The sequence below is a fragment of the Hippoglossus stenolepis genome, chromosome 9 (assembly GCF_022539355.2).
Source record: "Hippoglossus stenolepis isolate QCI-W04-F060 chromosome 9, HSTE1.2, whole genome shotgun sequence".
NCBI classification, from domain to species: domain Eukaryota; kingdom Metazoa; phylum Chordata; class Actinopteri; order Pleuronectiformes; family Pleuronectidae; genus Hippoglossus; species Hippoglossus stenolepis.
Genome location: NC_061491.1, coordinates 18,857,063 through 18,880,804, shown reverse-complemented (window position 1 = coordinate 18,880,804; position 23,742 = coordinate 18,857,063). Strand labels below are relative to the sequence as shown.

General features: G+C 41.4%; 3 protein-coding genes across 5 annotated transcripts; 2 read left to right on the top strand and 1 right to left on the bottom strand.

Annotated features, from left to right (window-relative positions):
• The first annotated feature begins 2,348 nt into the window (after positions 1–2,348).
• On the top strand, positions 2,349–5,968 carry mpeg1.1 (macrophage expressed 1, tandem duplicate 1). Its single transcript, XM_035166826.2, has 2 exons — positions 2,349–2,830; positions 3,721–5,968. Exons 1-2 carry the CDS (start codon positions 2,381–2,383, stop codon positions 5,401–5,403), a joined length of 2,133 nt encoding a protein of 710 aa, XP_035022717.1. The 5' UTR covers positions 2,349–2,380; the 3' UTR covers positions 5,404–5,968.
• A 679-nt stretch (positions 5,969–6,647) lies between these two features.
• Positions 6,648–9,621, top strand: prf1.5 (perforin 1.5). 2 transcript variants are annotated; one of them, XM_035164935.2, is made up of 5 exons: positions 6,648–7,000; positions 7,351–7,626; positions 7,758–8,029; positions 8,194–8,335; positions 8,475–9,621. In XM_035164935.2, exons 2-5 carry the CDS (start codon positions 7,357–7,359, stop codon positions 9,360–9,362), a joined length of 1,572 nt encoding a protein of 523 aa, XP_035020826.1. In that variant the 5' UTR covers positions 6,648–7,000; positions 7,351–7,356; the 3' UTR covers positions 9,363–9,621. The 2 variants fall into 2 exon arrangements, with proteins under 2 accessions (XP_035020826.1, XP_035020827.1); XM_035164936.2 differs by having other exon boundaries at positions 6,650–7,000; positions 7,426–7,626.
• Positions 9,622–10,328: 707 nt separating this feature from the next.
• smarcad1a (SWI/SNF-related, matrix-associated actin-dependent regulator of chromatin, subfamily a, containing DEAD/H box 1 a) lies at positions 10,329–23,029 on the bottom strand. 2 transcript variants are annotated; one of them, XM_035166615.2, is made up of 24 exons: positions 22,562–22,606; positions 22,222–22,333; positions 21,278–21,338; positions 21,071–21,185; positions 20,897–20,966; positions 20,143–20,237; positions 19,840–19,941; positions 19,065–19,143; positions 18,212–18,939; positions 17,312–17,508; positions 16,714–16,804; positions 16,208–16,307; positions 15,551–15,610; positions 15,265–15,340; positions 15,026–15,161; positions 14,773–14,904; positions 14,398–14,493; positions 14,125–14,242; positions 13,904–14,019; positions 13,433–13,621; positions 13,233–13,351; positions 12,821–13,003; positions 12,476–12,585; positions 10,329–11,360 (listed from the first exon to the last, which is right to left on the bottom strand). In XM_035166615.2, exons 2-24 carry the CDS (start codon positions 22,316–22,318, stop codon positions 11,299–11,301), a joined length of 3,132 nt encoding a protein of 1,043 aa, XP_035022506.2. In that variant the 5' UTR covers positions 22,319–22,333; positions 22,562–22,606; the 3' UTR covers positions 10,329–11,298. The 2 variants fall into 2 exon arrangements, with proteins under 2 accessions (XP_035022506.2, XP_035022507.2); XM_035166616.2 differs by lacking the exon at positions 22,222–22,333 and having other exon boundaries at positions 22,562–23,029.
• Positions 23,030–23,742: the final 713 nt, after the last annotated feature.

Genomic DNA, 23,742 nt, shown 5'->3' with positions numbered 1-23,742 from the left:
GAAACAGCGGGTGGGACCAGGCTGATCATATAACAGCAGCAGGTGACTCAGCTATTATCACCACCGACAAAAGTGAGGCTGAACCGGGCGTGACGAGCCGTGTTCGTTGAAGTTGCTCTTATCTCCAGCAGCGAAATAAAAACCTGCCATGCCAGGGGTTCAGAGCGACAGTGATGTAGACCTGATGACTGGAAAAAGATCGTCCTCATCCACGGTCCCACTGAGGTTCAGAAATCAGATTAAGTAATTGGAGTAAGTGTTGCTTTGAGTGGGTTTGCCACGGGGAGAGAGAATAGCGTTGGGATATCACAGAGTTCATGAGCTGTGTGTGGCTTCGTGTCGCCATCTACTGTCCGGGTTCGGAACAGTTTTTTACCTACAGCAAAAACATCCCCAATAGACCAAGAAAACTCAAAAAGGAAACGGTCAAATTAGCTAAACAGCAAAAGCAAGAGCAAAAGTAAAAAACCCTGTTGGAATAAATTCAGCCCACGGAGCCCAAATTAAAAGACAGCAGGGAGGTGATATAAGCGGGTAAAAGACCAATGAGATCCTTACAGATGAATAGAACATTTGTTTTGGAACCTGGGGGAGGAGAGAGAGAGAGGGGGAGGGGAGAGAGAGAGAGAGAGAGAGAGAGAGAGAGAGAGAGAGAGAGAGAGAGAGAGAGTATTGTTCTGTGCAGCTCAAATTCAATTTGGCGTTTCTCATACATCTGTAACATACAGAGGCTATCATTTCTCATAGATCTTTAAATTGAATTTTAGCTTAAAAGGAAGGGGGGGTGGGGTCGAACAGATTTGTTTGTACTTGTTTTTTCTTATTTATTTCTTATTATTCTTTTGTGCTGTTGTGGCTGTGGAAGGGGGAAAAAATGGAAGTACTGGATCTTCAAACTCTGAATGTCATGTTATACACTCCCTTGAATAAAGTACGAGGGGGAAACAAAAGTTGGAAGATGTAAATGCTCATATGAGCACTTTAAAAAGAATGAACACAGTTTGCACTAATATGATGCGCAAAGCAGGAGAATTAGTTTTAATAACTAACAAAGAGAAGAAGTTAAATGTACTTCTCTTTTTTTCTAAACAATCTTTTTAATGTCTGATCCTGTGTTCCTGTTTTTCAGAGATATCGTGATGGGAAGTAGATACTCAGTCTGGTAAACGTGACCTTTTGAGATCATTGGTTCTAATACATATTAACCCAAAATAAATGTTATAGTATAGTATAGAAATGTTATAGTCTTATGGGGAGAATTCCCCATAAGACTATAACATTACTAATTGTTCCTTATTGTTCACCATCTCTGTCGTTGGTAGTCTGTCAAATGAGTTCGGGCGTGTGGTGACTCAGACTGAGTCTGGGGACATTCCCAGTGATGTGCAGTCATGTGACAGCCCACAACTATGCAAACATAGCAAAGTAACCAACAAATCTCTCGCATCTGCTTTCTGTTCCGTTTTGTAGGAGGAAGTCTGAACAATTTTAACCTCACCTAAAAGTCTGTGACACGTAGAATCTATCCTCATGGCAGCACACGTGCGCTATTTTATATACAGTATATATCTTGAATCACTTTCTTTCTTTTTAGTTTTTCATGCATTTATTAATTTAAATTTAATATATTTTTTATTTCCTTTCTTAATATCTGTTGTCCTTATTTGAATTAATTTGAACAAGTTATTATTTTTTATCTATATTGTATGTAAAGCACTTTAAGCTGCATTTCTTGTATGCTATACAACTAAAATGTATCGTTATTGTCACTATCACAATATATGCAAAGTAAAAGTACGATTTTCCTTTGGGGTTCAGATCAAACTTAAATTCTCATCTACCCTCTCTTTTGTGGCCACTCTCTCTTTTCCAAGTTCATTTTTCTTTGAACAAGTAGCGAGAGAGTTTGGAGAGTAAACAAAGAAATAGATTGTTTTACAACTGTTCACTGAGGCACGTCCTAATATCAGAACACAGATCAAACCTAAATAAATCAACTATTCAATGATAACATCATAAACCACTGTAACTAAACACAGTATCTGCCTTTAAAAAACATATGCTGCTGTAGGTTCTATGGTATTGCCTTTAAATATACTGTTCATTTATTTTTCACGGAAAGAAAATAAACTTATTTGTAACATCAGTATTAATGTTAAACCTCAGTTCTTGAAGTTTTTTTCTTTCTGTTAATAAGTAGCCTTTGGTACATTTACTTTGGTTCCACAAAAATGCAAGTGAAAGCAAAAACCATTTCCTCTCTCAAACAAAATTTCCCTGTTTGTCATGTGAGAAACTGCCTAAGAGAAGGAGGACCTTGGTAGATGTACAGTATATATAGTGATCAGGCATCTAAGCTTTCATTTCCAACACAGTCGTCATGAAGACAGCAGCGGCCCTCCTGGCTCTCTCTCTCCTTCATGTCTGCTCTCCAGTTCCGGTCAGACGCCCCGACAACTGGCTCGGTAAATGTCGAGCCTCCAACAACCTCTCCATCACAGCACTGGAGGTGCTGCCAGGTGGAGGCTGGGACAACCTTCGGAACATGGATATGGGCCGAGTCATGAACCTCAGCTACTTCCAGTGCCAGACGACCGAGGACGGGTACTACCTCATCCCAGACGAGGTGTTTGTCATTCCCCACAAAGAGACGGGTGTGGAGACTACCTCAGAGATAATCAGCTCCTGGCTTGAGCAGAAAAGCTCTACTTCCTCCTCCATAAATGCAGATATATCCTTCCTCAAAGTGATAAATGGCAAATTCTCTATTGAGAACCAGAGGATGAAAACCCATCAGGTCAAAGACTCATCAACTACAGCCAGAGTGCAGGTGAGCTTTTGTTTTGCTATGGTTTGAATGTAAAAAGATACAAAGCATGAAAAATTAAAAACAGTTTGGTGATCCAGAGTTAATTCCTCATTTCACTGAAACATACACACCCTTCTCTCTCCAAGTACAACGTAATCTGTACCCAAGGTCAGGTTATAGATAAAGGGCCAACTAGCAGTACATTGTAGTGTCTACGCTCATGGACTTTCATATTCAGAGGTCCCAGGCAGAGAGGCACCAAACTCCAACTCTTTTGCATTTTACACCAGTGGAAAGATGTAAGGACACAATGTGATTTAGGAATGCATACTTTAGGCTTAACTATCCAATAGATGCAAACACCTACATGTAACATAGAGAGTGACAGCAATTCTAGCCTTTTATGGATGTGCTGTTGGGATGGGTGATGCAAGTAGAGGGAGATATATAGGGATGCTGTGTGAGACATCTAGAAATCTAAATCTAAAATTGCTCATATTGCTCTGTTGGCTTTGGTACATTGTTCAACCTTCTGGTCTCCTTGATGCATCAAGTCTACATTAAAACCTTCTGCATAAGACATCAGCTGCTGCCTGAGTTCTCCTTTCACCAGCTTCCAGAAAACTTCCATCACATCTATGCCTATATTCTACGTTGGATTGCTTTTAAATTTGGTTGATATGTTTAAAAAAGGTCTAAAATTAAAATAAGTTCCTTCATTATTTTATCTTTTTATTGGTCAACTCAAGAGGGGCAGTGCACATACAAATGTTTCATCTGTCGTCACTGGTTAGATGAGAAAAATATCACTTAAAAAGCAAATACATTTTTATTCAATTAATGCACAGCTGATTGTAAAAAAAAATCCCCAAATAACATTTAATGATGCTTTATTCCTCTTTCTTTCAAAGGTTCGTAACTTCATCTACACTGTTAAGGCTTATCCAGACTTCACTCTGGACACACGCTTTGCTCAACAAGCCAAAGAGATTGCTGATGCAATTGAAAACAACCAAACGAGGAACGCAGAGTATCTCTCAGAGAAGATGGTGCTGGACTATGGAACTCATGTTATCACCAGCGTCGATGCTGGGGCTGCTTTAGTGCAGGAAGATTACCTCACTACTACATATGTGTCGGACAGCATGTCACAGGGTTCCTCCGTCAAAGCTCAGGCTGGCTTCAACTTTTTTGACAAACTCAAGTTTGACATAAGCAGTCAAACTTCCCAACAGAGCTCGTCACTCCAAACGTATCAGTCTAACATTCAGTACTCTCTCATTCAAAGCCATGGAGGCGGCACACCTTTCTATCCTGGCATCACTCTGCAGAAGTGGCAGGAAAGCACCAGAAACAACCTGGTTGCTATTGATCGCTCCGGATTTCCCCTACACTTCATTATAAACACCAACACCATTCCTGACCTGCCACAGCCGACAGTTGGGAAAGTGGCTCATAGTGTGAGTCAAGCCATAGAGCGATACTATATGGTCAACAGCCGCCCTGGCTGTGTTGACGTCAACTCCAAGAACTTTAACTTCCAAGCCAACATTGAAGACAGTTCCTGCGATGGCCCTGCTACAAATCTCAGTTTTGGAGGCATCTATCAAACGTGTGATCAACTCAGTACAGATGCGGGTCCCCTTTGTGATTCCCTGGCCCAGAAAAACCCTGGAACAGGAGACTTCTCCTGTCGTTCACCTTACTCCCCAACGTTACTGAGATCAGAAGTGAGACAGCAGGGTTACAATTTCCACCAATGCTACGACCACAGCTATGCCTGCGGATTTTTGTGGTTGAAAACTTGTCATAAGTCAGTGTGTCGGGACAACTACTATGTTCGCCATGCTCGCATTAAGACCTACTGGTGCTCTGTGAACGGAAAGGCCCCGGACAACTCGGGGTATCTGTTTGGAGGCATCTACAGCCCCTCTCTCCTGAACCCCCTCACCAAGGCCAAAAGTTGCCCACCGAACTTCGTCCCACAAAATTTCCTCTCGGATGGCCAAGTGATCTGTGTGAGTGACGACTATGAAGCCGGATCCAGATTTGCAGTACCATTCGGAGGCCTCTTCAGCTGTCAGTCAACCAACCCACTGGCTGGAGACCAACGTCGCTGCCCTCCCAAGTTCAGTCAGCACCTGGCCACAGTGAGTGATGGCTGTGAAATTCTTTACTGTGTCCAGTCAGGACTGTTCACAGGCGGGCAACTGCTGCCAATCCACCTGCCTCCTTTCACTAAACCTCCGCTCCTCACCGTGCAAGCCACCAACACAGTAATGGTGATGAGTGACGGAGACAAGAGCTGGGTCAGAGTGGGTCAGACCAAGATGTGGAAACTGGCCAAACCAGAGGAAATCAAGGAGATTGTGCTTCAAATGGACCCAGAATTGAGTCAGATGTCGGGGGGAGAAAAGGCAGGGATAGCCTTTGGGGTGATGGGTTTGATGGTGCTGGTGGTCATAGGGGCAGTACTCCTGAAGAGGAGAAGGAGAGGGCATCCTCGGTTTGGGATAGCGACTAGCTATGAGGAAATACGTGGAGAGGATGGTTGTGATGAAGCAGAGAGGGAGACACAGCAAGAGGATGCCTGAGGGGGAAAAAAGTTATTTTAAGTTCTTCTAATGAGTGAGATTTAGTTTTGAAGTTGATTGTCACCTCAGAAATCTTTGAATCTTTAAAAATACGTTTTTCTGGAGAGGGAGATTTTGTTAGAGTTCTTTTAGAGTTCCTGGTTTGAATCAATGTGGCTATTTAATAACAAAAATTACCTTGAATTTTGCAATTTCTAACATTTAATTACATCTAAGATACTTGATTTCAGCAAAATCTGCTTTTAAAATCACGAAATGATTCACTGGAAGCAGACGTGATTTCCAAAGGCTGTAGTGAGCCTATACTGCCCCCATGAGGGCCAGAAGCACAATGTCATTTCATTTTTACCGCCCATTTAAGAACCTCAGCACTTAATAAAAAAGAAATGCGTTCACAAATGTTTTTCACAGATAACTGGTGGACCCTTTGTAATTTGTGTATGAATCATTTTGGTACTGTACTTGCAATTAAAACCTATACGTGTATAAATGGTGTATGTGTCTACTAAGCTGTTCTGCAATGCACAACTATGAATTGACTATTAAAGTTATTTTAAAAAAATCTCATGGATCTATGTCTTTATGTTTGCTATCTCTCTGGTCAAGGAAAATGTCTTAAATGTCCAAATAATATCTTGGTAGTTGGTCACTGACATAGTTAATGGCCTTCATGTTGTCTGCATGGTGTGTATATGTTTTTAATAGATCATGTAAAGGTTAGTTCAAAAAGCAGAAACAGTTCAAGTAACCTCTCACTAGTCTGTACATGTGGCACCAAAGCACATATTGGTTCTCTAAATATAACAGCAAACCTCAGTTTCACTTTGAATGAAAGAGAGACACTTTAATGTTCCTTGACCTTACTGAGAAAACCACAGCATTCCACCCACACCCTTAAATAGACAATGGGAAAGCTGACCTCATGGTTTTGGTAAGGTTATCAGCACACAGACAGACAGGCCCAGACATTAAATAGACATGACCGCACATTCACTCACAACAGACATATGTACTGTGCACACTCACATGCATGTGCATACACACACACACACACACATCTATTTCCCGTAAAGAGTGCTCAGACCAATGTGCATCTCCTCTCTCGTGACAATATAAAAATCACCCTCCCCCACACACATGTACATGTGCACACACAAACACACAGCTGTGAGGTATTCATACAGCTGGGTCTTGAAAATGAAAACAAAACCAGTCATGCTGAGGAAATTGGTAAGGCCTTGAGGGAAAGAGCAAATGAAAGGGAGGGAGAGAGAGAGACAGATACATTGCTGTGAAGCAGGGGAACTCCCTCCTATGTCTTTTTCATGAGGCAGAGGACGGACAAAAGAGAGAGCCCAGCAGGCTTTCAGCACAGCAAAAGCTCCCTCGGCCGTTATTTCAATTCCAGCAGGATCAAGACTTTAGTCAGTTTGCAGTTCACCGTTTACAGTGAACTGTGCCATCAATGGGCTTAGTGAAGAGGGAGCGTTTAAATAGAGGCAGGCGTTTTAGCAGGGGAAGAAAAGTTACAGCCTGACAACTCCTAAAGGAAGACGACGAGACGGACTTAAGGACAATAAAACAAATACAGTCCAAGGTAAGATTCACATTGTCTTTCTTCATAGTTTGCCATTTTTAGTGCATGTCACGTTTTTAATGTTGACACAACATCTGCTGCAGGATTACTGATTTTTATAAAGCAGAGAGGATTAAGAGCTCATCTGCATTTACTGTGTAACAAACATAGTTCCTCTGCTATTAAAAGTCTGCTCACTGCAAACCTGTCAAAATGTGTTTTAATTTGAAGGAAAATAAGGCAACTTTGAAAAAGACTTGCTACTTGCATTGAGATTTCTGTGAGACATGTTGGGAGCATTTAGTGGCAAAATGTTCTTTCACAAGCTTATCATTAAAATCCACCCTCAACCTCGTCCCTGCTACATTTAGGTCACCATGCCAGCAGGAAAACATCAACGGAGCAACTTCATTCTGTTGATAATGGCTTTGTCCGTCATGTTGGAGGTCTGCAGGGTCCATGGCTGTCGGACTGGCTTTGGGTCAGAGTGTGAAAAAGCTCCTTTTGTCCCAGGCCACAACCTGGCAGGAGAGGGCTTCGATGTGGTGCGGATGCGTCGAACAGGCGCGTATGTCATCAACGTCAAAGCTCACCTGGCTGACAACCGCACCTGCACACTGTGTCCCAACCGGTTCCAAAACGGACAGGTAGAGTCAAACTACCACACTTCTCAGGCTTCTCAGAGCACCTCCTGCTCTGTTGTATTCCACTTCCTTTAACTGCTTTCTTCCTACACCTGCATCCCCATGTACATCCGGTCATTTTTAACCCTCCTCAGATTCAGAAGCTTCCAGCGGCGGTGCTCGACTGGCGTCCCTTCAGCCGCTGCAGTAAGCAGCTTTCTAGTGCCCTGCACCACTCGGTGGACTCCCTGCTGCGCAGCTCCACCTCCCTGGTTAACAACAACTGGTACCTGGGTTTGAGCCTTGACAAAGTTGGCAAGGCAGTGCTGGGAGGAAGCAGATCAGACCTGGCAAAGTTTGCTCGTTCACAGCACAGCGTGGACAAGGCCACTTTTGCCATCCATGAAATCAGTTGCACCTACTACAGGTAAAGGGGATCTAATGGTACACAAAAGAAAAACAATAGATGGGCATGGTTACAATGGTTTAAGGCCGCACAGTGAACTTGAATGTTTATTGTGTTTGTTACAAAAAGGTCAAGATTATTTTCTAATTGCGTCATGGTACTCCGCATGTCCTTTGTTTCTTCAGCTACAGGCTGGCTGATCATCCCCAGCTGAGTACAGAATTTACAAAGTATCTGAACCGACTCCCACAGAGTTTAAACACAAGCCAGGACAGAGCCAAGTACAGACGTCTGATAGACACCTATGGAACACACTATATACACCAGGTCAGAGAAACACACACACACTCTTCTCTCTGCGCCTTTTAGTTACTGCACCTTTTGATAGTGTTTTACTGAGATAATGACACAGAGGTGGATGACCATAGTTACTGAAAAGCCAAGAGTAAATATTTTTGTTTCCTAGGTCCAGCTTGGTGGAAAGGTGAAGCGAATCACTGCCTTCAGGACCTGTCTGGCCACACTGAAGGGTTACTCAGAGTCCGAGATCAATACCTGCCTGAACTCCGAACTCCGAATGGCTCTAGGTTTCCTCCCTGCTAATGCTTCTTTCTCTAACAAGTGTGAAAACTTCCTGAAGGGCAATATGAGCATGGGCTTCTACCAAGGCTTCATGACCCACAAGACTGAGGTTATCGGGGGGGAGAGGTACTTCCCCGACATCCTCTACCAGCAAGACCCATCTGAAGCGTACCACAGCTGGATGAACAGCCTCCACGATAACCCTGACGTGGTTTCCTACGCCATCTTCCCTCTGCACCATTTGGTGGAGGACTCGCAGATCAGTGACAATCTGAGAAGCATCGTCACTGACTACATTAAAGAGAACCAGCTGCAGGAGGGGCATCCTGCTTTCAAGAGCTGTTCCCCAACTCCTAACCTGGATCACAACTGTTGTCCATTAAGGGCTGGCAGAGGAATCCTCAGACTGGAGATCCACAGAGCTGCAGGCCTGAAGGCGGACACCTTCACAAAAACAGACGCCTACCTGAAAATCTTCTACAACGGCAAGTACGAGGAAACTGCGACAGTAATGGACGACAATAACCCAGTGTGGAATGCAACGTATGATTTTGGTTCCGTTGAACTGGGTCAGGAGATGAGGTTTGAAGTCTGGGACAGGGACGTGCTCTATAATGACATGGTTGGGATATGTCTGGTGTTTCCTGAGAGGGGAACTCACTCCCTGAGCTGTCAGCTCAGTAAAGGAGTTCTCTACTTCACCTACACCGTCAGATGTGATGCTCACTTGACAGGCTTTAGGTGTGGACGCTACTCCCCCAATGCTGAGTAGGTTGTTAGGTTACAATGTTTCAACGTAGATTTAGATATATAGATAGATGATGTTTATGTGTAATATATTTAGCATTTTATAATTGCATTTGAACTATAAACATAACATATTATAATCTTGTAGGAAACATTAATTTAACCAGAAACCAGTTTGTCTTCTATGTAAATAATGTCTTGTAATGTTTCTGTATTTATTAACCAAAGTCAATGTCCTTCTACATCCATTGTACGCAACCAAATAAAGAAATGTTGATTCAGGACACCGCCACATACTTTGGACGTTACCTTAAATTGTCTTTTGCTGGACTGACATGCTCAAACACACACTAAGGACCTTTGTGTTTTCATCAACTTAGAATGAGCACTTTATGTCAACATCGGGAAAAGGTCCTGTTTCACGGATTCTGACATGTTTCTACAGTAGCTTAGAACAGACAAACCAAGCACTGGCTTTAGAGAAGCCCTTTCAAATTAAAAGGCCACCATAGGTTCTCTTACATGCTTGGGTGAAGAGGAAGTATTCAGTTGGTTGCAATGTGCAACTTCACCACTAGGTGCTAATACATCCTATAAACGTTTATAAGGACTGAGAATATGATGGCTCCTGAAAAGTGAGGTAAAGTGTCTCCATGTCCCCCTGGTGGCTGGCAACAGTACAGGTCATAACCCATCTACTCAATAATAATTTTGTTCCGTCATTGTAGGTAGTTCATATGACATTGATGTCTTTTTTTAATTGTTCATTTTTATGGTTAGTTTGGCTTTAATTAGTCTTTGCTATAAAAACAGGGTGAAACCTCATGATTGACGGCTGAGACTGACTCGTGATTGGTCGATCGTGTGTATCAGCAGAAAAAAAAAGGATTTGTTAAATCCTGCACACTGGATCTGCACATCTTTCATTATAATTTATCCAGGTACCTATTGGTCCTCCTGCTGAATCCCCATAAGCATAACCACACAAATATTTATTCCAATATTTATTATTAAGTTTAAACAGGTATCTAGAAATCATACAAACGACTTAGTAAAAGCGTTTACGGTAACACTTGTACACTTACAACACATTAGCCACTTGTACAGTACATGAATGCAGCAGCTGATTCCTCAAATCATCTTCTTTGTTGCTTGGCTCGAAAACTCAAAGAAAATAATTCAAGCACCGTACTTAACGTAAAAACATTCTCTGAATTCATTTGACATGTCTCTGACAGGAAAAGAACTGGGCTTGAAAGATGAAACTCAACACAGTAGACTAACGGTGACAGAAGTTCATTTTCTAGATACTAAACTGAAATTGTGATGCAACCGCAAGTGCCAAAATTGTTTTGAATAGAATGAAAATCATTGGGATGTAAACTAGTGTGTTTTAAAATCACTGGCTGGAATGACAAGGATGCAACACTGCCAGGTGCCATTCTCCAAGCACCACCTATTTCAGTGTGTAAGAATCATTACCATACAACAATTCTGAATATTCCATCAGGCTTCTCAGTGTCCTAACCAGCATACAGTACAGTTATCTAAATGTACATGACACAAGGCTTTGTTCACATCACTTCAGTTATGTGAACTTTGTTTCAGTCTATAAGTTCAGTACCAAACGGTTGATGGTGTTCTTCAATACATGTTCACGCTGAACTTCTTAAAACCAAGTTCTTTCACGTTTCTACACTTTGGAATCTTTTACGTAACATGAGAAGTGCATAATAATAAAAAGGCTAAGTTGTTGTTCAGCCTTCTCTGTAAATACTGGTCTCATAGACAAAGTAAGAACATAAACTCAGAGCAGGTAAAAATTGTGTTTTAGGCACAGCTAGCACGCTACACAGTCAGTCAATCAGACTTCATCTTCAGAACCTGCAGCATATGATTCTCAGTAGTTTCTGGCCAGGATCATAGGAATGCTTTCAAAAACGTCTCAAGTTTCATGTGTATCACAGTCCCAGTGAAGCTTTGAGTAAAGATGCCATATCTTCCGGTATGAATCCCTCACCACCTGAAGGACAAACAGTGCTTTATTTCAGAAGGTTATGTTGCGGTTATCTCAAGTCAAATCATTTCAAAGCTGCATGCCACAAAATAAAGCTAAAATACATGGCCCGACTATGTCATGCTTCAGACGTGGTGCCTACATGTTGCTCTGGAAACAAAAATATCCATGCTTGCTGCCGTTTTTGAGGAGTTGATAAGAATCAAGCAACATTTCTACATATACATAAACTGCTTTGCAGAATGTTAAAATGAATCTTTTGCACCTCATCCAAAGGGGGTTTAACAGCAACGTGGAGGTGACAGGTGAGTTTACAGTGTTTTTTAGGTCAAAGCGCAGAAAAGGGGTGAAAAGTTAACATCAGCTGAAGTAAAGATCTGGGGCGGACCACCAGTTTAACAAATATGAATACGCATCTGCTTTTATTCGTTTTCCTTTTCATCTGTTCCAGAAACTCGTCTGAAAGCTAAAAGGGGACAAAGTGTCTGTAGTCAGGACCCTGAGGCTCCGTCTGAGGAAATCAGGTCAGTTGACTCAATAACCTTTTTTAAATCCTTTCTTAAGATGCATTTTATTGGACAGTTTTTTTTCCCCTGTGATTTTTATTTTCTATGAACTGTCTTTTTTTCTTTTTCTTTATTTTTTCAATCTTTTATTGTCCCCGACTAAATTGGTTTTATATGAAACTTATCTTTTAAAAATCTGATGAATGTGTGACTCGTCTGTTTTATTTCGCTACCTTGTGAAGCACTTGTTAATTCTCCATATTCCCCATCATATATCATATGATTGTAAGTAACGTCAATTTCAGACATTATACAATGTAATAAGATGTTAACTTTTGCAACCAATAACATAAGGCACAGTCTACAGCTTATTTAGATTCGTCATCATATGGAACACATGGCATAATTACAATTTTAAAAAGTTAACATGGCCAGATTAAAGTAAATACAGCGGTGTCGCTCCTCTGATCAGTTTTATTTACATTTTGAAACTTAACTCACTTTTTAACTTAATTACTTGTATGTCAAACTACACTTGTATTAGGGGGATTATCAAAGAGGGTGGTCATGCATTTGAGAAAATGTATGCACGTGTAGGTGCGTGCGAGTCCTCACCCTGCTCAGCAGCAGTCATGTCCTGCTCCAGCTTTAGTTTCTTCTGTCCCAGCTCCAGAATGCAGTCCTCTATGCTGCCCTTACTGATCAGCCTAATCACCTTCACAACCCTGATACACAAGAAAGGATGTTTAGTCACTACAGTCAATTAATACACGAAGCACAGTTCTAATGAGATCTGAGAATAGCAATTAATATTCTACGGTCTTATTCTGAGATTTGAATCACATCAGAATCTGAGAATATAACATGAATGTTTTCTTTCAATCCAACTGCTGATAAGTAGTTAGAAGTAATAAGAAGTAATTTCTTTGACAGGAGTATTAGTAACAGATTACATCTTACCTGGTCTGTCCCACACGGTGACACCTGTCCTCTGCCTGTTTGTCATTGTAGGGGTTGAAGTCGATGTCATGTAGAATCACGACATTAGCTGACGTGAGGTTGATGCCCAGGCCTCCAGCACGAGTTGACAACAGGAACACAAATATTTCAGGGTCCGTGTTGAACTCATCAATCAACACAATCCTGCAGGATGAAGAACTCATTTTAGACACAGTTTAATGTCTGCTCATAAAGTGACATCTTTTCTCAATTTGACAAAAAAAACTCTTTGTAACAACTTCAAAAATAACTATGCTAGACTGATTTAGTATTATATACGGTAACTTCAGCATCAAAATCCCATTGTACAGGGTGGACATTTAGGAAAGGTTTAACCGTATCAACAATTGGATAAAGCCCAACTCTAACTGACCTGTCGGCTATGGGTGTAGATCCATCCAGTCGGACGTAACGATGCTTGTGATGTTTCAGCAGCACTTCCACGATGTCCAGCATCATGGTGAACTGACTGAATAATACCACTCTGTCGCCCTGTTGGAGTAAATGATAATAAATTATCTTTTACTCCTTTGCACGCAGTCCACATACATGATTCTCTACATTAGTACATACCTTGTTTTTTAGAGAGGCCAGAAGCTCTTTGAGGTAGTGGAACTTCCCAGAGTCAAGCAGGAGATTGTTTTCAAGCTGGTAGGAGCTGATGGTGGAGTATCGCTGGCACAGACGATGCAGCTCAAAGTCTGACATCACCTCCATGTCCTCCTGGATCAGAGCTGCATCTGCATCAAAGTGAGTTGGCTCCTGAGGAAGGAATCACAGAAAAATGGATGAAACCTTTGAGAACTCACATGTACAAGTTTGATGCCAGCACCAAGCGTCAGGCACATTAACCGTCAAGAGCTAAATCAAAATGTACGTTCGATTGTTCAGCAAAAATATGGGAACAGAGAAATGAAGAGGGAGGAGTAAAAGGATAATGAACAATTGAATGGTTGAAGAATTCAAATTATACAAACTGAAGGTCAAGTACTGAATTAATAAAAAAAGTAAAAGAACAAAGGATAGTGAAAGAGGAGGACTGACCTTGAGCATGAGTTTGCTCATGGCTTTGAGCTTCTCTGTGGTGTAGTACTGTCTGTGGAGCAGTGGGTGGTTGGCCATCTTCCTCAACTGCATCATCACATTACACAGCTCCCGCTCTGTAGAGAAATTATTAACCATGCATTAATTTCCGTTATGTGTACAAAATAATGCCGTTATTGACAAAAGGGAGCCGCTAATGCAGCCATTTAAATGAGGCTTACTCTCGCCAGGGGTGGAGGCCTTGAGTTTTTGAAAGAGTTTCTCGTACAGCACCTGCTGCTTCTCACTCATCGAGCAGGACTCCACCTTCTCCTCCTTCGCTGGCAGCTGCTTTAAAACCTGGAGGAAGGAAACATCACGAGTTATTTAAAACACTAACACAGGGTTTTAACTAACGTTTTTATAAACACTGAAGCAAATGGTATTAACTGAGAAAGAAAAGAAAACTGAGAAAAGATTTTAATGTCAAGTCTTCATTTAGAAGATTAACTCACCTCACTCTTGACCCTTCGGAGGATAAACGGTTTCATGATGAGTTTGGCCTGAGAAGTACGATCCCTTTCAAAATGGCTCTGCTCCTCGTGGGATTTCTAAAACATTAAACACTTTCGTCAGATTGGAACAGAAAAGACAAATTTTTGCTGAACTAGTCATTCTATATATTGCAATAATTTCAGAATAAAGAAGTAAAGAACTAAAAACATCAAACGAATGTGCCGTCTTAAAACACAATATCTGGCTGATCATAAGTTCCTAACATATAAAAGGGAGACAACAAGCTTATATTTCCAGGTAGTGTTGTTTGAATAGCTTCAAATGGAGAGGCCTCACAAACTGAGCTCACTGTGCTTATACACCGAAACACTCACAATAGAAAACATTTTGGTGAGCTGTGTCGTGGTGCTGGAGAACATAGAAGGCATGATGAAGTTGAGGAGAGACATCAACTCTAAGAGGTTGTTCTGTAAAGGAGTTCCTGTCAGCAGCAAACGATGCTGTGCCTAAAAGGAAAAGAGAAAGAGAGAGACATCCCAAACTGTAAAAAAGACAGAAAGCAACTAAAGACATGACGGCAGACAGCTGAATGGTTGTGGTGGAGAATACATTACAAATTGAACTAACATTAATAGCCATGAGGTGGCGGTAGCGCAAGCTGCTCATGTTCTTCAGCATGTGACCTTCATCAAACACAGCATACTCCAGACTCAGCTTGCGGAAAAGGCTGCGGTCGTTATCGTTTCCTATCGCCAAATTGTATCTGCAAAACACAGCAAACAAACTTTCCTCATTCGTTCTTCAAGTAGCATATTTACATCAATGATCTGTAACATATGAAGCAGGTGATCTGTGCGTTTGCTCACGTGGTCACTATGACATGGAAATCAGACTTGTTATTGAGGATGTCGTGTCTGAGGTAGCGGCGGTCCTCCACAGATCCTGTAAAGAACACAAGAGCACAAACACAAGAGCTCAAAGTGTGAAAGAATATAACGTTTGTTCGATAAATTCACTGATCAGAATTTGACGCTGATTAACGGCGTGTACACACAATAGCAGGGTATAAAAAATTTAAAAATGTCCTCGTGCACACAGCAGGCAGTACAACACATGTTCAGCATTGTGTACATTTACTGAGAGATTTCTTACCGCAATAGATTAGAACTTTGAGGCGTGGGCACCACAGCTTCAGCTCTCTGACCCAGTTATCTAGAAGACAGAGCATTTAATTAAGCATAAATCAAAAATGAACAATTGATTTGTTAGAAAACCTAGCGAGGCTAAGAGTGCTTTGCCCTTTTCCGGAGGCTACAACCATTAATTTCTTTTCCTAATCTGGATCCATTTCTCTCATTTAGTTTGATTCTCTTTCTTAATTACTATGTACTTATTCAACAGACCTCTCTAAGACTGCACACAAGGCAAGGTCAAAATGAGTTCATGACACACCTACAGTATGGGATAGAACCCCTTTATCATCAGCAGTAACTGTTACAACCAAGCTTGATACAGGGAGTTGTGTATATACAGAAGGAAGGTCCAAACATTCTTAGAAGTCTTAGAGACAAATCAGAGAGACGACTGTCCCTTTTCTTAGCAGAAGCCAGGAGAAGATACAGTAAGATACAAGGTACAACCTGAGGATTTTTACATTCAAGTGTCCAATAGAGAAGTCCTACATATAACCAAAAGGTATAAGACCCCCTAATGCCTTATAACATTATTATCTGAATATATGTTGTTTGCTTTACATAACATGTTATGAAGCAAAGTACACCAAAGTGTGTGATTTGTGGAGACTATTACCGAGCGTAGAGGACGGCACAACGATGAGATGAGGACCCTCTATTCCATTCTCGTATAGCTGGGCCAGAAACGCTATGGCTTGGATAGTTTTCCCCAAACCCTGAGAAGAGTGAAGGAGAAGAGGGACGGTGAGATAGAGTCTTTCAAACTCAAAGATTAAAAAAAGAAGGAGCAAGGTGCATGGATATTAAAGATTTTTGAACATCTGCGTTTCAGATCATATTCACCATGTGTAAACAGAAAAGATCCTGACATACTTTACCCACAGTGCATCTTTACTAAACTACAAAAAACATCTCTCACTGTCTTGGAGCTTAAACAATTTCTTTGTTCCCTCTTCTTTTCTGTTTATTCATCTTCAGGATTGAAACATATCAACACAAAGCCATGTGATGCTGACACAGCCCTGATGTTCACATGTCTATTAGTGTACGACTTTGGGCTTGAGAACAAATGTTTGTAGTGCACCTTGCCTCTTCCCACGGGTCCGAGGTTGGTTGTCTTACCATTTCATCAGCCAGGATACCGCTGAGCTTGTGCTCATGCAGGAGCAGCAGCCACTTCAGACCAATCAGCTGATATGGCTTCAGCCGTAACCTGAAAGACAACCAATAAGAGGCTGAGAACAAGAATCTGATATTTAATCTTATGAAAACACAAACTGTAAGTTGTTTCTGATAGGTCCCGTTTTCATTTAGTAATCATTTAAGAAAACGAATATACTAAACAGTAACCCATGCATCATGAAACAGCATCAGTACCACATTGGTCTTTTTTGTAGTTTTATTACAGTGTTCTAATATTTGTACCGTTAGGAAAGAACTACAACAAACTGAGAAATTCCAAACTAAGCATGCTGCCAAAACCCATTTGAAGTCAAAGTAGTAGCCTTGAATTAATATTGACACAATTTAGACAGAGCGCGTAATATTTTAACATATAAGGCCTAAAATTCTGATAATTAAATATAGACTTTTTAGGCCCCTGGGGAAACACCAAAGTCTGCACACAATCATAAGGTTATTTTATGGAAAGTAGCTGATGATTTGAACATTTAGTTTGATGGAATATTCATAAATTAAACTTAATGTGCATTTTACTCACTGGCTGTTGAGTATTCTGGGCTGTTTCATGGCCCCTGTGCCCTTCTCCATCACTTCAGTCACTTGTTTGACCATATTTGAGGAAATAGTCTTACAGTTGACCATGAGCCCCAACACCATCTTCCGCTCCTTGAGGACAAGTCTGCAGCCGCCGAGTAAACTCTCCGACAGTCCATTGGCCTTGTGAAAGACTTCGACCTTAAGAGGACAGAACAAATGGTTCACATAGTGTTTCAAGTACCTTATAGAAGTAATACTTCAATCTCATGGAGAGACACCGATAGTGGAGCTGGTCCAGTGTGCAATGGTATTTGCCATATTAACCAAGGTCATACCTAAAGGAACCTGAACACATGCATGAATAGATGTTGTGGTCCTATGAAGAATATAAGTTATTTAAACATATTCAAAATGCTCAAGATATCTATGATCAGGACAAGCACACATGAAGTGTGACTGTATGTCTGATGTATTTGGTTTATATAAAAGATTGAATTCCATCAGGAGATCCTGTGATAGTTATTGTCCATCATTGCCTTTGGTATTTTCTCAATGATAATGGATAGATGTATGAAAATAAAGGGAATGTTGAAAGGCTGATGAGATGTGTGGCATTTAGCTGTTCAATAGATATTAGAAGAGGTCTCTGTTCTACAGAGAATTTGTAGTAGTAAACTCAATGAGTAAATACACTGTGAATCAAACAAGAGCACCGTTTCCAGGTATTCTATACAATAACTTTTTTTTACCCTAGGACTGGCAGTAGCTGTGTTTTTCATCTTTCCCCATTGATACCTTGTGCAAACTGTTTTATTTCCCATAAAGGAATCACCTGCATGTTGTCTACTCAATATTTCAGTATCTATTTAATGGATTTGTTTGGAGACACATGTTCTCTCACCAGGCTTTGCCAGCTATTGAAGGGTCTCAGCTCCACAATTTTCAGGGCCTTTTTAACAGAACAGCCGGTGATCAGCGACAGCTCATCTCTTGATGCCTCCCGGAAAAACTTGAGCACCTCCTTCTTTATTTCCGTCATGGCACCTTGAGCGTCGAGCTCCTCATCAGAGTTCTCGAACTCGCTGCTAACTGTGTCCTCTTCATCGTCATTTTCCCCCTCAGAACTGACACGTTCATCAGAGGCACGCGCCTTTGTCTTTCTCTCTGCTGCCCGTTTCTTCGCTATACTCGTGCCACTGGCAAATCTGGACAGCATCTGGGCAGTGGACGACGAGGAGGAGGAGGAGGAAGAAGAGGAGGAGGAGGATGGCTTTAGGGACGAAGAGGTAGTTGTTTTCTTGACAGAGGAGGACGAAGACACTGGGTGGGAGCTTTTTTGTAGCCACGTGTTCATAGTGGAAGCTCTACTTGTGTTGGGTATGGAAACTTTAATGTCTTCTGGGTCTGATTCGTCTTCACTGTCTTTTGACGCTTCTGTATCATCTGTACTGTCTCCATCTGTTTCACTGATAATTGTGTGATCTTTAGAGTTCACATTACCATTCCTCTTTGCACTGTCTCTGTGATCTTTGTGGCGCCTCAACTCTTTGTGGTCCGTGCTTGACTTGTCTTTACTATTTGATTTGCTGGATTTCTTTTCTTCTGACTCAGGTGTGCTGGAGTTGGTATCTGACACCAGGAAAAAACAACAGTCTGAATCAGTATGAGCGGACAACAGGAAAGTTAAAAGCACACATACACATGAAGTCAATGAAAAGGTGGATGGATTCAGAATAAAGACGTTGCGTTCACACCTGGGTCTGAGAACATCTGAAGAACCTGCAGAGCCTCCTCGGCATCCCAGTCGTGTTCCTGCAGCACCATCCGCAGCTCCTACAATGAGGGTCAGAGCTTTAACACAAAATACACTGATTCCAGATACCTTGAAAACTATGGTCTGGGTCGATGGTAAAGTCATAAGAAGCAGCTGTAAAACGGATGATAGAAAGTGCTCTACTTTGCTTAGGCATCATTTAGCACTAAAGATGCAAGAGTAGCATCTGTGTTTCTGAATGATTTGTTGTTCATTCTTTTGTCCCAATATCTAGATTGAAAATTAGGTTTTATGATGTAAAAAATCATCATCTTAACAGACAATATTTGTTTATTCACAAAATAATAAAAGCTAAGGCTATAGTGTTTACACATGGCAAATTTTCCTCCTGTCTACAGTGAATTTCAGCTGGAAATCTGGTTTTGTTAAACATGAAATTCAAAGTAACATTTTTTCTAAGTATAACATTTTAAGACGATGAATAAGTACACGAGTGGTCATGTAGGCTGAGTGTGCTCCAGACTGGTTTTAAGCTGCAAGGCAATTGATACTGTGCAAGGTAAAACTGGGAGGAGAGCGACACCTCTTCCTTCCTCTAGTGGAACATCACATAAAACTGTATCAAGTTCAGTCACAAACATAGTAAAGTTGACTATGATCCGTTTAGGAAGGTGGAATCAAACTGTACTAAAATGAATCTCCTAACAACATGGCTTGGTGAGTTAAAGAAAAGGACAGTGTCAGTGTGTCCTCACCTCCTTGTCCTGGTCAGGAAACTTTTTCTGCAGTCTTCTCACCATGGCTTCCTGCTTCTCCCAGCTTGGCTCATTATTTTCATCGTCATCTTCATTAGAGACCTTTTTTGTTTTAAGGTGAAAAAGTCTTTAATAAAACACTGAGATCTGGACTTTGCAGGGTAAGTAAATCATCATACAATAATCTTCATTAAAGCGTCTTACAACACCTATTCTTGTATGTGAAAATTTCAACTGCGATAATATGTACGCATTATTCCATTATCATTTAAATCTGAAGGGTTGTAACATTAGTAATCTTACCTCTGACATTCTCCTCTTCTTGGTCTCTTGAATCTCACCACTGTCCTGAGAACTGCTGGATCCATCCAGCTTTCTCTTTCTGTCTTGTTCTGGAGCTGAGAAAAAAAAAGAAGCCATTTATCTCTGTGGTTCCATAGGAATGAGAGACGTAGCCAGTGAGGCAGCTATAGTTTTTTATGTATAGCCCTGTGGCTTGACTGCAACATATTTCAAACATCTGAAACTTTTTTTATTTTTCTCTGAATGTGCACCAGGTTGAGATTTACTGTTTTGCATCAAGTTTTCTGCTTTACAGCTTTGAGAATGAACCAAACATTATTGACCACAAATCAGAAATTGTTCCTCCATAAAATGCATCTTTATGGTAGAGGTGTGCATCTTCACCATCCTGCGTAACAATTTCAATGTATCACATTCACAACTTTATATATAAATGCACAAGGCAGATTTTTTAGTAAATAAATTCAGTCAGACACATATGAATTATTAATGTTATTACAAGGGGGCTGTAAATTACAAAAAGGTTTTTGTAAAAGGGAGGAGGCCGACACGGACCGGAAACTCCGACACAGAACAGGACAACCAGACTTTTAATGTTCGTCTGTCTTGATTCTGAAGCAGTGGTGGTTATAACTATGCAGTGGCTGAACGTAGCGGAAAGCATGAATCGATTATGTTCTGTCACTGCATCAATGCACTACCTAATGAAGGAGGGTGCTCCTTCATTGGGTTCTTGAAAAAGGTGATTACTTACCTTTGTTATCAGAGCCCTTTAAAAAGCAGGCATCTACAGCCTCTTCCAATGTGCTTGTGCTCCCAATGACCTGAAAACAGAACAGAACAATGTGCTTAGAACAGCGAACTGAAAATCGCAAGGTGTCGTCCATGGAGTTTAACTCTTGTGTTATATGCTTAAAAGGTGCCTCACCTCGAGTAGCTCTTCCCTCATCAACTGAGGAAACATCTCTTTAAGCCTGGTTGTTTTTTCCTCGAGCTTATTCTCCTCTTTATCCGTATGAACTGACGGTTTCCTAATTGGATTCCTGTTGAAATAAAGGCAACACAACTGTAAAACAGTACCAATCCCCACGAATGTGACACAATGGAAAATGTAGAAATTTTAGCTGACACTTACTTGGATTTCATACTTGATGTTACGCTGGTCTTTGGTTCAGAGAGGACCTTTTTAAGCTCATCTGTTCAGAAAATGGCATTAGAATACTTCCTGAATGCGTCTCCTGTGACCACTTGTGATTGGATCTCATTTACCCCAAATATATGCAAATAACCATGTTTTTCATTTGTGTTCATGAAGACCAAATTATGTCTTAACTGAGTCTGAGTTTAAGGATAAATCATATGACAATGATTAATTGTGTGTGTGGCTCTGTGTGTCCACTCGAGCAAAAGAGAGAAAGATAGAGAGTGAGTGGAGTCAGGAGGGGCTGAATGAATGAATACACGCAGCTACTGTTTGAGGAACAGTGTAACCAATTTATGAAAAGTATCAATCATTGTGTGGCGGTCTATGTTGATATGGTGGTGGCGGCTAAAAAAACAAAACATATAAAACATATGTTTAAACTGAGGCTGTTAAGAGAACATCCGCTGAGTAGGTGGTTCTTCACATCATCAGTCACACAGGAAAGAGAATGTGGCCACATGCATCTCAGACAATCTCCAAATGCGATATGAGAGATCGAATCAGATCTGTTAGGTTGGATGTCAACACCAGGGCCAAGTTTGCAGCTATGTTCTGCTGCCCTGCTCTGATGTAAAGGTTCTGTAGGCGTCCATCATTACAAACTGATAGTGATGTTGGCTGTTCTCTATTTATTACAACTACAGGTGATGTGTTAATAAGGAGAGGGACACCTGGCAACAATGTGCTGCGTTTTTACAAGTTGTTATTAAATAATGACACAATATTAACTGGGTAAATAAAATGACTGCATAACTCTCTTTGGAAACCATCTACCTCCTTTCAAGGAAACCACAAATTAAAGATGGTGGATATGTGAGGGACCCAGACCAGAGAGTGGCCTCACATGTATCATGCATCTTGACAATCATACGAACTTGAAATGCAGGTGCGCTGTGTTGACACGTGTGACCTCATCACGACGCTGCTATATGATGTGATTCTGGTCTGGGAGCTTGACGAGTAGGATGACATTGTCTCGAACCATTTCTAAAACACAGCATTAGTACCGCCATGCTAACTTAGAGATAATTGTGTTTAAATTGACTGTCCAGCGTCAACACAGCAAAAACAACCTCTCCGAACAAAACCAATACAATGACATGAAGGTTTGAGGGGGAGAGGGGAGCATATTAATAGCATGACATAACTAGTGATGCTAACGATAGCATGTGTGACACATCTGGCTTCCAGCAGTGGAAGCTAGCGCGAACATACCTGGCTTATTCTCCTTCTCCGACTCGGGACTGTTGGAGCCGCTGTCCTGCGCCTTCTTGTCGAAACGAAAACGGTCCAAATTGAACAAGCTCATCTTAAACGGAGACTATTTCTCGAGTGACAGCGGCGGCCCCCTTTGTCTATCTTATGTCGGCGCTGTCTTCTGCGTCCAGTCGCATGTAGCAGCGGCTCTTCCCGTTAGCCGATGTGACAAACTAGCTACCGGGTGCGAGTGTTAGCATAGCAGCGGGGGCAGCGCTAGCTCGAAGACGGCGGCGTTGAACCGTGTGTGACTGCGCCGTTTGTAGCCTCGGTGGCTTGACGCGCATCGACTAATGGCGGAGCGGTTTAGTATCAAATTAATCTGCTGAGTCTTCAGCTCTATTCTGCTCCTGGTATCACGATAACAGCCGGTTTCCCGCGAACTGAGGTGGCCCAGCAGGATGTGGAGCCGACTCCTGTCATTGGTCAGAGTAAGCGGTGGGCGGGAATTAACGGATGAACCAAGATAGTACACCGCTGCACACTTCTGGTTTAGCTCAAACTCTGTGTCACAGGTTAAATCGCTCTTGTTGGTGACGCTCCTACGAATAGGAGGTGAACTGTCTTGATGGACGTTTTACATCGCTAGTGAAACATGGGATAGAAGCTTTGTAAAGTACAATAGTAAAGAAAAGTAATATAAAAAACTATTTTTTATTCGAATTTCATTGTCAATCAGTCAAATCCACTTGTTTCTGTTTGCCATCCACTAGATGTCACAATCTCTCTGTGAAACACGCTCCTGATGAGACAAAGACTGTCATACATTTATTGATCAAATGGGGGCAGCAGATACACGTTCTCTGAGATGGGATCAGGGTATGTGCTGGGGTTCACCTGCAGGTGTAGACAGTGATACTACCTCTCTGCAACTTCTGTATGTCTGTGTCCCTGTCCTCTTATGGCAGGCAGCTTTTCGAGAGAACACATTTTTAGACTGAACTTTTTTAAACAACTTAAATAATACACTGTGTCTGAAGTTCTTCTGTTTCACTGACAATTTGCTTTTATAAGTTAGGTCTCTGTACCCAAGGTGCAGCCAAAGAGAAAGAGTTAGGAAGAACCTATTAGAGTTGACCAGATTAGACACAGCAGCCTAGAAAATAATGGAATATGATATATGTATGATGTCTTCAATG